The sequence below is a fragment of the Desmodus rotundus genome, chromosome 13 (assembly GCF_022682495.2).
Source record: "Desmodus rotundus isolate HL8 chromosome 13, HLdesRot8A.1, whole genome shotgun sequence".
Taxonomy (NCBI): Eukaryota; Metazoa; Chordata; class Mammalia; order Chiroptera; family Phyllostomidae; genus Desmodus; species Desmodus rotundus.
The window spans coordinates 22627446-22640963 of record NC_071399.1 but is presented as its reverse complement, the minus strand read 5'-3'; the positions used below and the strand labels follow the sequence as shown (position 1 = coordinate 22640963).

General features: G+C 44.6%; 1 protein-coding gene across 12 annotated transcripts in view; it reads right to left on the bottom strand.

Annotated features, from left to right (window-relative positions):
- TACC1 (transforming acidic coiled-coil containing protein 1) overlaps positions 1-13518 on the bottom strand; it is a 97849-nt gene that overhangs the window by 13590 nt on the left and 70741 nt on the right. For 7 of the 12 annotated variants that reach the window (XM_045197223.3, XM_045197225.3, XM_053916865.2 and 4 more), the window contains 5 exons: positions 11507-11567; positions 10124-10331; positions 7415-7467; positions 2233-2358; positions 153-229 (listed from right to left, as the gene is read on the bottom strand). In XM_045197223.3, the coding sequence (XP_045053158.1) occupies positions 153-229; positions 2233-2358; positions 7415-7467; positions 10124-10331; positions 11507-11567 (525 nt within the window). The remainder of the gene's footprint in view (positions 1-152; positions 230-2232; positions 2359-7414; positions 7468-10123; positions 10332-11506; positions 11568-13518) is intronic. The other 5 variants (XM_045197224.3, XM_024562807.4, XM_045197229.3 and 2 more) reach the window with 1 other exon arrangement.

Here is a 13518-nt window from a genome sequence, read left to right as displayed (position 1 = left end):
ACACTATCAATCACAAATTAAGGTGTAAACAGCAGAGCCCCAAGGTCTCAACAGCTGGTTCTGTGGTAAGCAAATACTTCCATCACTTCGTCTGTATTACATTTAATAATGCATAAAGGTACCCAGCCCTTAGCCCAAACCTCCAAGCTTACCTCATCTCCAAGACTTCTTGTCGGGTTTCTTCGTACTTTTTCTTCCATTCATTTGCTTCAATCTCTTTCGTGATTATCTAGGTCATAACAGAGAGAAAGCTGGTCTCGCCTACTCAATCCGTCGCAGTTTGAATTTAAGACTGGAGACTGAAACAACATACAACCAGGTCCACCCAGGACGTTCGGTCTACACTGGGAATACAAAACCTCAACATCTATATAATGCTCATAAGCATTTGGGAAAATAACTCTCAGCCACACAGATGCTGGGAATGTAGCACTAGAGTAAAAGTAAGTGGAACATTTCCTGGGAAAATTCTAAGAGGTGATTAAAATCCTGTAAATGCTACCTCAGCCCAGCGTCTCTCAGCGCTGTAGGCCTAGAAAACGGATGGGGACAGGACACCAAGAGCAGAGCCACCTGGCAGACAGAAACTCGCCGGCACCGAAGGAGGGGCCAGTGCACCAGTTTTAGTTAGGGTGAGAAATGGAACTGCCACAAAATCGGGGCATCAGAAGTTGGCATGACCAACATATTCCCTTTCTATAGAGATTTCTAATTGCTTGACAAGAATGGAGTCAGAAGAGGGGGTCCGAAGTTCAATGCCTCCAGCCAGACGCACCCATCTCGCTCGCTGCAGGCAGGATCGTGTTAGCCAGTGCAGAACCCGCAGTCCTATTTGGAACGCCCGTGCTAAAGGGAAAGAAGTTCTCTAAATTCACTGCCTGATTCTCCATTTGCCCTGCACAGGGCTCCGGTGGGCACCTGTTGTTCTCCGGCTATTTTACTTTTCTGTGCTTCTCTTTCTCAGTGGTATGTTTTTACTTTGGTGTCTTTAATTAGGATCTCAAGATCCTAGAACCCAGCTCGTCTGCTTTGGTGACTAAACACATCTGCGCTTTGATCCATTAGGGGGTCATCTCATCGTTTAACTCTCAGGAGGAAGATGAAGTCGTTCTCATTTATGAGATTTTGGGGGGCCTTCTCACCACTGCTCCCAAGTTTTGACAATAGCATTAGCTGACATGCCTCATTACCAACCTAATGCTATTTTTATTTTTATTTTTAATATATTTTATTGATTATGCTATTGCAGTTGTCCCATTATTTTCTCCCTTTATTCCCCTCTGCACTGTACCTCCCTCCCACCATCATTCCCCCACCTTAGCTCACGTCCATGGGTCGTACATGTAAGTTCTTTGGCTTCTCCATTTCCTATACTATTATTAACCTCCCCTTGTCTATTTTTTACCAACCATTTATGCTTCTTATTCCCTGTACCTTTCACCCCATTCTCCCCGCTCCCCCTCACTGATAACCCTCCATGTGATCTCCATTTCTGTGATTCTGTTCCTGTTCTAGTTGTTTGCCTAGTTCATTTTTGTTTGTTTTTTTAAGTTCGCCAACCTAATGCTATTTTTTAAAGACTTGTGTCACAGGTACTTAACTACTCTCATCATATTATAAAAATAAAATTGTTCCACCTTCTTTAAAAAAAGGTGGACTCATCAAGTAATACATGAGCCAAAGACATAAAATACAGCGCAGGAATATAACCAAGGGGGCGGTGACTGATCACTACTACGCAACAGTGTCTTTCCTATTTTCCAGGTCACCAAGCGGAGGCCTCGCAGTGATTTATTTTGAACAAAGGTTGTCCAGGAAACATGATAAAGGCATCTGAGAGTTGAATTAAAGAATGGATGAAGGTGAGAAACATTTTATATTACTGCAAGTCTAGAATTTAAGAAATTTTTATGTATGAGCACATATCCTCTATAAAATGAAGGCAGTGACTTAGATACATATGTGGACAAAGTGGGCAAAATTGGACATTTCAAGGCTAAATACAGAAGAATACAAAATTCTAGTTTTTTCCCGGACACCACAATGTCAGGACCCCAGCACCAACGTGGCACTTTGCAGGGAACCCTTTATAGGAGCTGCGCGGGCTGCAGGGCGCGTGAACTGCCAGCCAGGGTTGGGTAACTCAGGCCGCCAGAGATGGGATCTGCCCGCTGGCACAGGGGCTGTACACAGCAACGGAGTGACAAGTGGATGGAACAAGCAAGCCTTTACCTCTTCCCTTATCAGGGTGAGCACGGCCGTCTTATCTGACTCACTGAGGCAGATGCCGTCCAGGGGGCTCTCGCCTCCGCAGGCCACAGACACTGGGGCCTTCTCCGCCGGGGACTCCAACAGTCCCTGAGGGGGGAGACGTGACATTGAATGCGTTTAATCTTCAGCTCTTGATCCCAATGTATTTCAATAGTTTCCTCATTACTACATTGATCACAATCTTTAAAAACATGTTAGAAGTAAAAAAAACCCAGCAGGATTAAAAAAGTAAAATAGAGTCTCTTTACAGTGCTATCTAAAGGAAAAACCTGCTCTAATGGTTATCAATGGTGTCCCAGCTTGTTTAACAGACAGCCTGGAGAAGTTTTCTTCTTGTCCACACAAAGAAAGTACAATTATCATAGTGGTCATAGTGGTCAGTCGCCGAAGAATTACATGCAAAAAAGAGAAAACTATACGTGGTTAATGGCTCATGTTTCAAGGGGTTTCTGGGGATGACGTGTTCATATAAATAAATTTTTTTTAAAAGGTAAACTTTATTTTTACATATTGATTTTTTTTGTGTCTACGTAGTCACTTTGGATGGAAATGTTTCTAAAACATATTACTAACTTTCAGGCCGAAGAAAGCAGACATGCTGACTGTGTCTGACCCGGCCCCAGCCCGGACCGTGGGAACCTGCAGTGCTCTGCAGTGTTGGCGTGGAGCTCAGCGACGCTTGCGCACCGCCATCATTTGCTCCTGACAAAGCGCCACGTGGAAGGCGAGATCTGTGCCGGCACTCCCAGTGTTGGTCCGTCCCGCTGTTCAGTTCTCAGTTCCCTCTGGCAGCACTTCGCTTTGGGATGTGCCAGCTTGCTTTCATCACAAACTCAGGTTCTGGGGAGCCACATTTGGCTAGTATTTTATTTTTCACAAGAATATAGGTTGCACACTATTTTCCTTCCTAGAAGGCATTTTTGGGGCTACTTCCCCCTTACCTATACAAGTAAATTTTTTGTATAAAGGAGAAAAAAAAGCTCACCGAATAGCACCCAAAAAAGCCAGCCAAAATGACCCAAGAATAATCTTAAATGTCAGAATAACTGGTCAACTCATTACTGATCATAACCAACCAGTTCTCTGGTATCTGCTTTGAACCTAGACTGAACATAAAAGCCAAGGTTCACTTAGACCAGTGGTTTTTAAACTTTTCAGGGTCTTTATAGATTCATCCTCTCTCTAGAAAGTACTCAAACACACACAACTGTACACAACCGTGAACACAGCTTCACAGACCTCACCTGATACACAAACTCTGGGCTCAGGCCACAGAAGAGGGGAACACAGAGCCACAGCTGGCAGGGCCCACTTCCAGCAGCATGGGGGGAGGGCAGCCCCTGAGCTGACAAGTCTAAGGTGCGCTCAGAAACACACTCTGTCTTGGGGCAGATCTATCACTACAGCCAGAGGCCATGTGTGGTGGGAAGCCTCTAATGGCGCCAGTGACCCCTGCCTCCTGGTACTAGTCCTCTGTGCAATCTTTTCCCCTTGCATGCAGACCACCCCCAAGGACTTACTCAAAAGGACAGAATATAGTAAAAGTCAGGGACTGTGACTTCCAAGATGAGTTTAAAAAAGACTCAGGCTTCCACATGGTGAGAAGCTCCAGGAAAGGTCCATGTGGCAAGGCACTGATGGCTCTGTCACCAGCCAGCGAGGACCTGAGTTGTACCAGAAGCTGCATGAGTGAGTCTGGAGGGGACCGCAGCCCTGGTCAGCACCTTGACTGTAGCCTATGAGAGACCCTGAGTCACAAGCACCCTGCAAAGCCGTCCAGGATTCCCGACTCAGAAATGATGGCATGATAAATTTTGTTGTGGATAACTGATACATTTCTGGACATCTGACTATTCCATTAACTTCCTGTGCCACGTTTATCGTCAAGAGGCTTTCTCATAATCTTGCTTCCCATGTAACTTGCGCGCAGGAAGGTAATGCACTAAATTGAGCTAACAGATTTGTTTCATCTTGCTGTTACATTTCTGATTCTAAATGAATACATTTTAAAGTCTTTCTTTTGTGAGTATTTATTATTCTAAGCTAGAATCCCCAACTCCACTGAACTCTAGGAACCAGCCCCCGCCCCCTCGGGCCTCCTATGTCCCTCACTTTAGCAGGAACTTGATAAATAAGCCAAAAGTTTTCACAGTAAGGACTACATCCGCATCTGCTCGAGTTCAGCATCTCACTCGTGTGTTGAGGGTCTGACTGCTTGTTTGCAAGGTTACAAGCGTGGTGTCTGGGGGAGGCAGCATATTGACCTGGAGGTACCAGATCAGACCTCAGAGGGTGGCAAAGATTTCCAGATGAGTGGGCTCTGCAGCCTGCGGTTCTCCCCTGGGTCACTCCCCTCCCCCTGGCCATGTGCCAGAAACCCCATGGCTCAAAATGCAAGAGTTCTTATGAGATAAGGGTGGGAATTAATGCCATGGCCTATTTCAGCCACCTCTTCCAATCCCCTAGGATTTAACTTTTTATATTCTTCAGTCCTTTATATTGTTTATCAAAATTGTAAAAAGCCTACAGAATGTACCTTCACAAAGCACTGGCCTGACAATCTCTTCCTGAGCTGGGTAATCTTACATGTGTTTAACAAAGATGCTAAATCAGCTCTGGCTGGTGTGGCTCACTGGATGGAGTGCTGGTCTACAGGCCGAGGGGTCACCAGTTTGATTCCGGGTCGGGGCACATGCCTGGATTGCCGGCCAAGTCCCCAGGAGGCGGTGCATGAGAGGCAACCACACATTGATATTTACCTTTCTCCCTCCCTTACCCTCTCTCTAAAAATAAATAAAATCTAAATTGCTAAATCAATCAATCATGTCCTTCCACAGGTCCCCTAACACTCCTCCTGGGCCCACAAAGCACAAACCGACAAAGCCCTCTCTACCGACAGTGGAGACCCATGTCCCGGTGGCAAGTTTACAGTGAGCACAGACACCACAAAGCAATTCTTGCTCAGGCCCTTGCAGTGGGACAATCGGCATCACTAAGTGTGCTCACCCCATCACCTGTGCCACCCCTGCCACTTCTCCGACAGAGACATCCAAGGCAGACAAACTCAACTTTTAACACGCCTAAGGTTTCGTTAAAAAATAGACTCCTGAGTAAAAAATGCCGCAGAAGAGCAGCTGAGAAGCAAGATGGGAGACTTAACGCCCACCACTCACCTGCCCTGGCCACCACCCATACTGGGCATGAGATTGCTTCAAAGCAACCCAGAGAGGCTTCAGCTCCAGACTGGTCCTGGGAGGAGGTCCGTGTAGCTTCCGCTCACTCCTCCGCCATCTTGGAGCTCCAAGAGGCTTTAAAAACTAAATGCTAGGTGAAGCAGATTTCTTTATTCAATGTTTTGAATATCGCAATTTCTTTATGCAACACTGACTCAACATTCTAAGGAAACAGATTAATTTATTTCAGGAAGTTCAACTGGGGTTACTTTTAAAAGATCACAACATGCAGTATGTTCCTCACCACCTGGCTCCAGAGACAAGTGTTCTCCATTTTTCTTCTTCATTCTCCCACCCTTTTCTGTCAACACCACACCACCCTGCACTGGCCTTGCACTTCACCGCTCCAGTCTTTCACGCCATCACTTCATTTCGCCCTCACACCACGCTGGCGAGGCATGTAGGTGCTGCCAATACTGTAATATGGATGAATAAGCTGGGAACCCAGAAGTTCAACCAGTTTATTTCAAGAATGGGATTAACCGCCTGAATCTGCAGGCACACGCACCAATGCTTGGTCCACTCAATGCATCCTTCTTCAATCATCCTTTTGCTACTTTTTACACTGAAAATATTCCAAAGCATTCCCACAGCACTTGGAAAACCTGAAAAGGAACTGGTTTCCCCAGGTGCTCCACCAGACTGCTCTGGTGGTGCAGCCCACCCCCGCACCGCGGGGAGGGGAGGCATCCCTCTCTGACAGATGAGGAAACCCGGGTGTCAGCCTGTACGTGGCCGCACTAGGATTAGATGGCCTAGCTCCCAAAATGCTGAGGATCAAATGAGTTTCCAAGCAAAAGTGATTTTGTCCAGAAACAATGTCATTAATGTGCGAGGCCCTCGTGAGGGGACAATGCTCCCCAGTCCCTGTGTGCCACGAACACGCCTTCCTTCAGCTCCGGCTCCCGCAGGCTCCTCCAAACGGCCACCCTCACGTCGGCTCACGCCACCTCCTCTAGGGAAAACCAGGGTCGCTGCGCAACAGTGAGTCTTGAAAATATTCTACAAAACTCTTCAAAAGTGCTCTTCAAAAGTGTCAAGGTCAGGAAAGAAAGACTACAGTTGTGACAGACTAAAGGAGACCAAGGACATGAGAATAAAGGCAACGAAGGATCTCGCACCACAGACAGACGTTCCTGGGACAACTGACAAAACGTGCAGACGGTTTATGGATTAGATGACTCTGTATCAGTGTTGGCCGAGTTTGATAACTGTGCTGAGTATATAAATTGTGAACATTTGAGTACAGGTGAAAGATATACAGTTATTCTTTGTACTATTTTTGTAAGTCTAAAACTTAAAAAAAAATTTTGGTTTTCTTTAGCTCAGGTTCAGCCTTCCTGACACCTGCGGTGGCGCGGCTCCCACAGCCCCAGGCACACTCTGCTCTACTCTGGCACCCAGCACAGGTGCGCTGGTGGCCATTCTGTACCTGCTGCCAGTGCCATTCAAAAGAAACATAACGAAGCCACATGCAGCTTACAAATTCTCACAAGCCACATTTAAAAGGTAAAAACAAACAGATGAGATTACTAATATAGTTTAGTTAACCCAATATATCCAAAATATTATCATCTCAACATGTAATCAACATAAAGTTAAAGACATTTTATTTCCCTTCTTTTTGCACTATGTTGTCAAAAACTGGCTGTGTTCTACACTGACACAACATCTCAGTTCCGACTAGCTACAGTTCACGGGCTAAGGAGCAGAGGCAGCTGGGGGTGCTGGCTGGGAGTCTTGAGACCGACTATGAGACCCTCAAGTGAAGAAGCTGTGTTTTATGTATGTTTCACCCCCATCGCCAAACACTGACTAGAATTTACTTAAAGATTTAACACGGCTTTCAAAACAAATGCTGAAAAACCCTGAGCTCCGCATACCCACCCCTCCCATGCTTAGGAACTTACAGGCACAGCAGACTCATCTTTCTCCATCTTCCGGCACAGCTCTTTTTCTATGCCTAGAACACAGAGAGTCATTTCTGTAGTTATCCCAAGGAGTCAGTTCCTTTCCCTCCTAGCGGGGGACACTTGGAAACCCCCAGCCTGGAGTGACACCCATGAACACATGAACCGCATTTCCGGTTTTCAAAGGAGCACTGGCTTTCTGTGGACTGCCGTGTTGTCCACGTTAAGAGTCCGAAATGTTCAGAAGAAAGAAGTGCAGTTAGCCACAGAGGAAAGCAGAGTCTTCAGGTAGAAAGAACAGCAAGGCTGCCCCCTTGTGTCCATGTACGAACCATGGGATTATGTCAGAAAGAGGAATCTGAACACCAAATGCTGTTATTACCAAGTCTCAGTGAATCTAAACTCCAGCCCCAAAGGGTACAGTCTCATTAGTGTAGCAGTAGCAGATAAGACAATAAGTTCCAAATTGCAATGCCCACAAAACTAAATTCATTCTCTACCTCCCACTCGACCACCAGAGGCAACATTAAAAAAACCCAACACTACGCTTTTTCTAATTAAAGGAATATGGTCTCGCTGAAGACAATTTTAAAATATGGAAAAGCACATAAAATTTTAAAGACTACAATCTCCCACAAAGCCATAACGAATGACTATGTTAGCATACTATCTGTCAACAATGAGTTATTTTTAAAACCACAAATGTGACTATCACTACTCTGTTTAAAAGCCTTTCAATTGCCCTGGCTAGTGTGGCTCAGTGGATTGAGCGTGGGCCTGCGAACCAAAGGGTGACCAGTCCCATTCCCAGTCAGGGCCTGGGCTGTGGGTCAGGTTCCCAGTAGGGGGCGCTGGAGAGGCAACCACACATGGATGTTTCTCTCCCTCTCTTTCTCCTTCCCTTCCCCTCTCTCTAAAAAATAAGTAAACAAAATCTTTAAAGAAAAACCCTTCAAGGCTCCCCTACACCCATAAGATCAAGCCCAGTTCCTCGGTATCCCATCATCTTCCCGCATACCCTGTGCTCCCAGAGAGCTACTGGGCATTTTCTACCCCCACGGCAGGTCCTTCCCATTCCTGCGAGAGTTCTCGTTTTCTGGTACACATCTATGCCTGTATCTATCAAGACCTAGCTCAAAGGTGACTTCCCCAGGAAATGTTCTGATTCACCTCACAGCACCAGTACACCCGTCCACCCCACCCCCCCACCCCACTTGCACTACCACAGCCTCTGCTTGCTCCCTGCTATGGCTGATCAGTTACACACAGTGACATACTACCTTCTAGAACCCCAGCTCCCTACATTACTGCTGCAGGGATTTCTCCAAGTGAGGAAGAGTATAATTCAACAAGCATCTACAGTGCACCTGCACCCAAGGAAATTCAAACATGAATCACTCATAGTCCTTAACCTTGAGAAGTTTATCAAAGACACCCTTCTGTAGCTCAGAGCACAAAACAGGAACGGAAAGGAGAAATGCGTTGGCAGCATGAAGCACACAGTAGGAGCCAAGTGACATGTCTGAATTAGACCCAAGAGGATGGGCAGAATTTTTATAGGAGGTGCCAAAGAAAGGTATTTCAAGTAAAAGAAGGAAGTGTAGCCTGCACACCCGGACAAGAGGGTATAACGGGAAATGAGATGTTGGGAAAGAAGTCGGAGCAGAACGAGGCCTGGAAAGAAATCTGAACAGTGTCTGGCACATTGATTTTACAGATAAAACTCCGAGACCTGGGCGCACAGGGGAGACAGGGGAGTAACTCTCACAAAGTCCCCATTTCCACCTGCTGCCCTGATTTGATGACAGATCATCATTTCTTAAATTCTAAGTAGAAGAACTCCAAATTAAATTACATTGTAGATCTGTTTTTAATAATGTTTAATGTAGTCAGGAGCATGGTTCAAAATATTTCACAAGTCAAGTTGAAGGCCATAGATATAACCTGGGGCCTAGAAAGATGGCCTCGGCCCCAGAATGTTCTAAGAGTCCAACAGCAAGAAGCTTCAGCACAGGTTAGTCGACCTAGGTTTGCTCTTATTTGAGCATCAGGAAGGACTTTATAGGCCACTGGTCAATTTCAGTCGACCTCATCTCTGAGCAGGAAAATTTACGACAGTCTAGTGTGGCAAAAACCACGTCTTCACACCGCAGCGCCGCAGTGAAAGGATCATGGAACCGGCTGCTGAGGTCAGAGTCCCAGCTCTACTAGCCATTTACAAGTGACCTTGGCCGAGTTATCTGTGTCTCACTTTCCTTCTCTGAAAAATGGGGAAAAATAATACCTAGCAAGGAGTGATGAGTTGATACATGTAAAGAACTTAGAACAATGCTTGCACATGGCAAGGAGTTATAGTGTTAGTTATTATCTCAGTAAGTTGAACAAGGAGCACCGTAATCACAACATGGTTACAGGCCACTACACATTGAGATGTGGCTGCGTCAAAATAAATAATAGAAGATTTCAAGTAGTCCCACACATTAGGGTCTCTGTACATCCTCCACACTCATCCATATGTCCCTGGCGTCTGATAAGATACCCCTTTGCATCTCTTTTCTAGGTAAAGAAGCGAAGTATATATAGATCAGTATCCTAAATCCATCCTTCGGGTGATCCAATTCTCTAATCTCTCTAAGGCATCTCCATCTCTAAGCTTTTAGGCATTTCTATGCTTATGTACATTAGAAAGATGAAGATATGCTTCCATACCTGCTTCTGAGGATGAAAACGCATGATTTATGGTAGACACAGGAACATTGGAACATTCAAAGTACTCCAGGTCTTCCTCTGGCTCACCTTTCACCTCGGCCCCAGCTGATTTCTGACCAGATGAAGTGGACGCTAGTTTCTCCTCATCGGTAGCATGGCCATCCCTACTAGAAATGTCTGAAATCTGGGAGATCACTGCTCCTTCATCCTGGGAAACGCAACAGAGAAGAGGCCACCGTTTAGGAGGACAGACCAGGGGCAAAGGGACACCTCAGAGCAGCCACTAGTCCATACAGATACTTGGTAAGAGTTAACCACAGATGTGAGTGCAGATCAAGGAAGAAACTGGAGTCTCTCAATCACAAAATGTTGTGTTTCCTAGAATCTAGTTTTTGTGATTCAAATCTGAGGTTTGGCAAATTAACCTTTTCTAGCCTAAATTTATAAGCAAGAAGTTTAAGTGGTCCAAGGCAGTGGTTTTCAAATATACCTCCTAATTTAAAAAAACATCTATGTACCCCATTGTATTTTTAGGAGACATCTAAAAATTTTTCAGCGTAAGTTTAAATAATTGCAAAGGATATAGTGTCTTGTATCATTTAAATACTGACCTTGCTTAATTCAATGTAGTTATTATTCTAGTGATTTGATATCCTACAATATACTTAAAATCGGACACGAACAAGCTCTTTAACAGTCAGAAATTTACACCATCCCTTTTCCTGAGCTGGTTCTTCCAGTCTACTTCCATCAACGTCAGGTGCTCCTATTTTGTTGAAAGCGATGAGTGGAAAACCATCGACTTAAAAAAAAAACATTATCCAGTCACTGGAACCAAACGTCTCCTTAAAGCCTGTATCAGTATTGCAAATCTGCCCTTGGTTTGGTGCCCCAGAGATTTCACACCCAGTGGTAATGCACTTAGAAAGATTTAGAAGAGGTGAGAAGGAACTTTAAAAATAAAAAATGGGAAAAATGGTCATTGTGAAAGGTCCCCCTGTCCTTAGGGGACTTTTCAGATCAGTTTAGGAAGCTGGTTTTCTTTTCTTTAAGATTTTATTTATTTATTTTTTTAGAGAAAGAAAGGAGAAGGAGAGAGAGAAAAACACTGATCGGCTGCCTCTCTCAGGCCCCCAAATGGGGACCTGGTCCGCAACCCAGGCATGTGCCCTGACCAAGAATCAAACTACCGACCTTTCAGTTCACAGGCTGGCACTCAAAATCCACACCAACCAGGGCAGAAATTGGTTTTCTTAAAGCTGGGTACTCCAACACCCAGTGGGAAGTCTTCATTAACCACCACCCCTCACCCTGGGGTGGGAATGCAATTGCCAGTTTGGAGACCACTGGTTTAAGAGGTGTTCTGGTGATTCACAGACTTACCTGCGAACACCCATCCAAAGCGAGAGACTGTGTTTCATATTTCTTCACCTTACAGCCACTCCTGGAAGGAAAAAAAAAACCGAGGCTGGTTTGGAATCTCACTGACCACTTCCAAGCCATGAGATGGAGCAAATAGCAGTGTGAGCAGCTAGAAGCCAAGGCATACAGCACCACACAAGTCAAACATCTACATGGTAGAGACAGGAATGCCTTCTATGTCTCTGCATCTTCTCTCGAGACAGGGCAAGCAAAGAACTACAGTTCATTTTCTGAAAACACTTCCTCGCAAGCATCTGGGGGATGTTAAACACCAGTACTATGACTGGCACAGTTTTGAATTACACACCATCAGAAGCCTTTCAGGGAGCAGCCTCAGCACCTAGAGACACTCAGTTCATCTGATCTTCATCTACTCAGGCTTTGACGTTCATTAGAAAAATTACCACGCTCGACCAGATTCTTTAAAAATTCTTTATTGCACTAAAAGCCATAAAAGTCGGGTAAGACAGCTCCAGACCTGTGTACTAACAGAGTTAACTGTGGTCAACAGAAAGTATAAAAAAAAGTATCTGTGTAAACTGTTACCATTTCCACTAGGTAGTGAGGTAGAAAGGAACGTCATGGCTGGAACTAGAGAAAATTCAACCCACATGTTATTTTTAAACTAGCACATAATTTGTGATCCAAAGACTAGTTCAAATTTTGTTTGAGTGAACGTAAAATTTTCAGTAATGTTACTCTGACAAAGTAATAAATAATAATAATAATAATAATAATAATAATAATAATAATTTGCAATTTTTTATTCTTGTGTGGGACAAAAAAGGCAAGCATAGATGTTACCAAAACGTGCACAACCATTATCTGTTTCGTGATTTTTCTTTCCTAAAGCGTGAGTGCCATCCCACCACCAAACTCAGGTTGGTCCACTAAGACCCCAATCATAGTATGATGTCTCCCTTTTCCCCCCTACTCCAACCCAGCAGCCTTCTCCTATCAAAAAGCCAGTTATTTCCAGCATTAAATAGCAGAGCAGTCCCTGAACCCACTGCTGGAAGGGAGCCAAGCCAGCACTGGGCATCAAAGCGCCACGCGAGGCGTGCCAAGGCAGGGAGCGCAAGCTCTCGCACCCAAGGTGGGAAGGCCCACCTCCGCTCCTTTAGGTACAGACAATTGCAAGGCTAAGCTGACTCACGAAGTGGCAAATGAAATGCAAAAAATAACCCGAAGGTCAAACTCAGAAACGGAAGCCAACATGCTATGGAGGGATGATCTGGGGAGGGTGGGAGAGGAACTGCCAAGAGTCCCAGGGACAAACAGAAACGACAGCAGGGGTACTTACAACAGAAAACAGAGAAATTTCACTTGTTCAGTAGTCCTGACGCACCAACAAAATCAGAGACAGGGAAGAGACAGACAGATGGAGAAAAAGATCATGTAAAGCCTGGGATATTTATCTCTAGTCTGGTAGATGTAAAAGTTCTTTCTATGAGGTGAGATACAAATTAAAAATGTCATACTCATGAATGTATCACTGGTGAGTGAATGATTCTCAGGAAGCTCAACTCTAAAAGTAAGAGCAATAGAAACATTCAGAAATGCCATATATTCACACTTATAGATGAAAAAGTAAACAACATCTCACTGCTGAACACGTTTACTCTTAAATATTTATAGGGGTCCAGACTATGGCGATGCATAAACAAAAATATAGTTGGAAATGTCTGCTTTTATCGACTGTGGTATATGTCACTAAAACACCTAGAATGATTTCACATAATTTATCTTATTTGGGCCACAAAAATCTCAATCATAGTATGATGTCTCCATTTTACAAAAGAAGAATCTGAGACACCAATTACGCGTCTTTTAAAAATTCACACAAGTAACCGGCTAACAGAACTTCTAACTCCCCACTAGATTCTACCATCATACTTAATATTTTCAGTCTTCTGTACCAATGAAGGGATCTGCTGAACAAAATCTCAGAGTTACACAGAGGTCAAGCACCC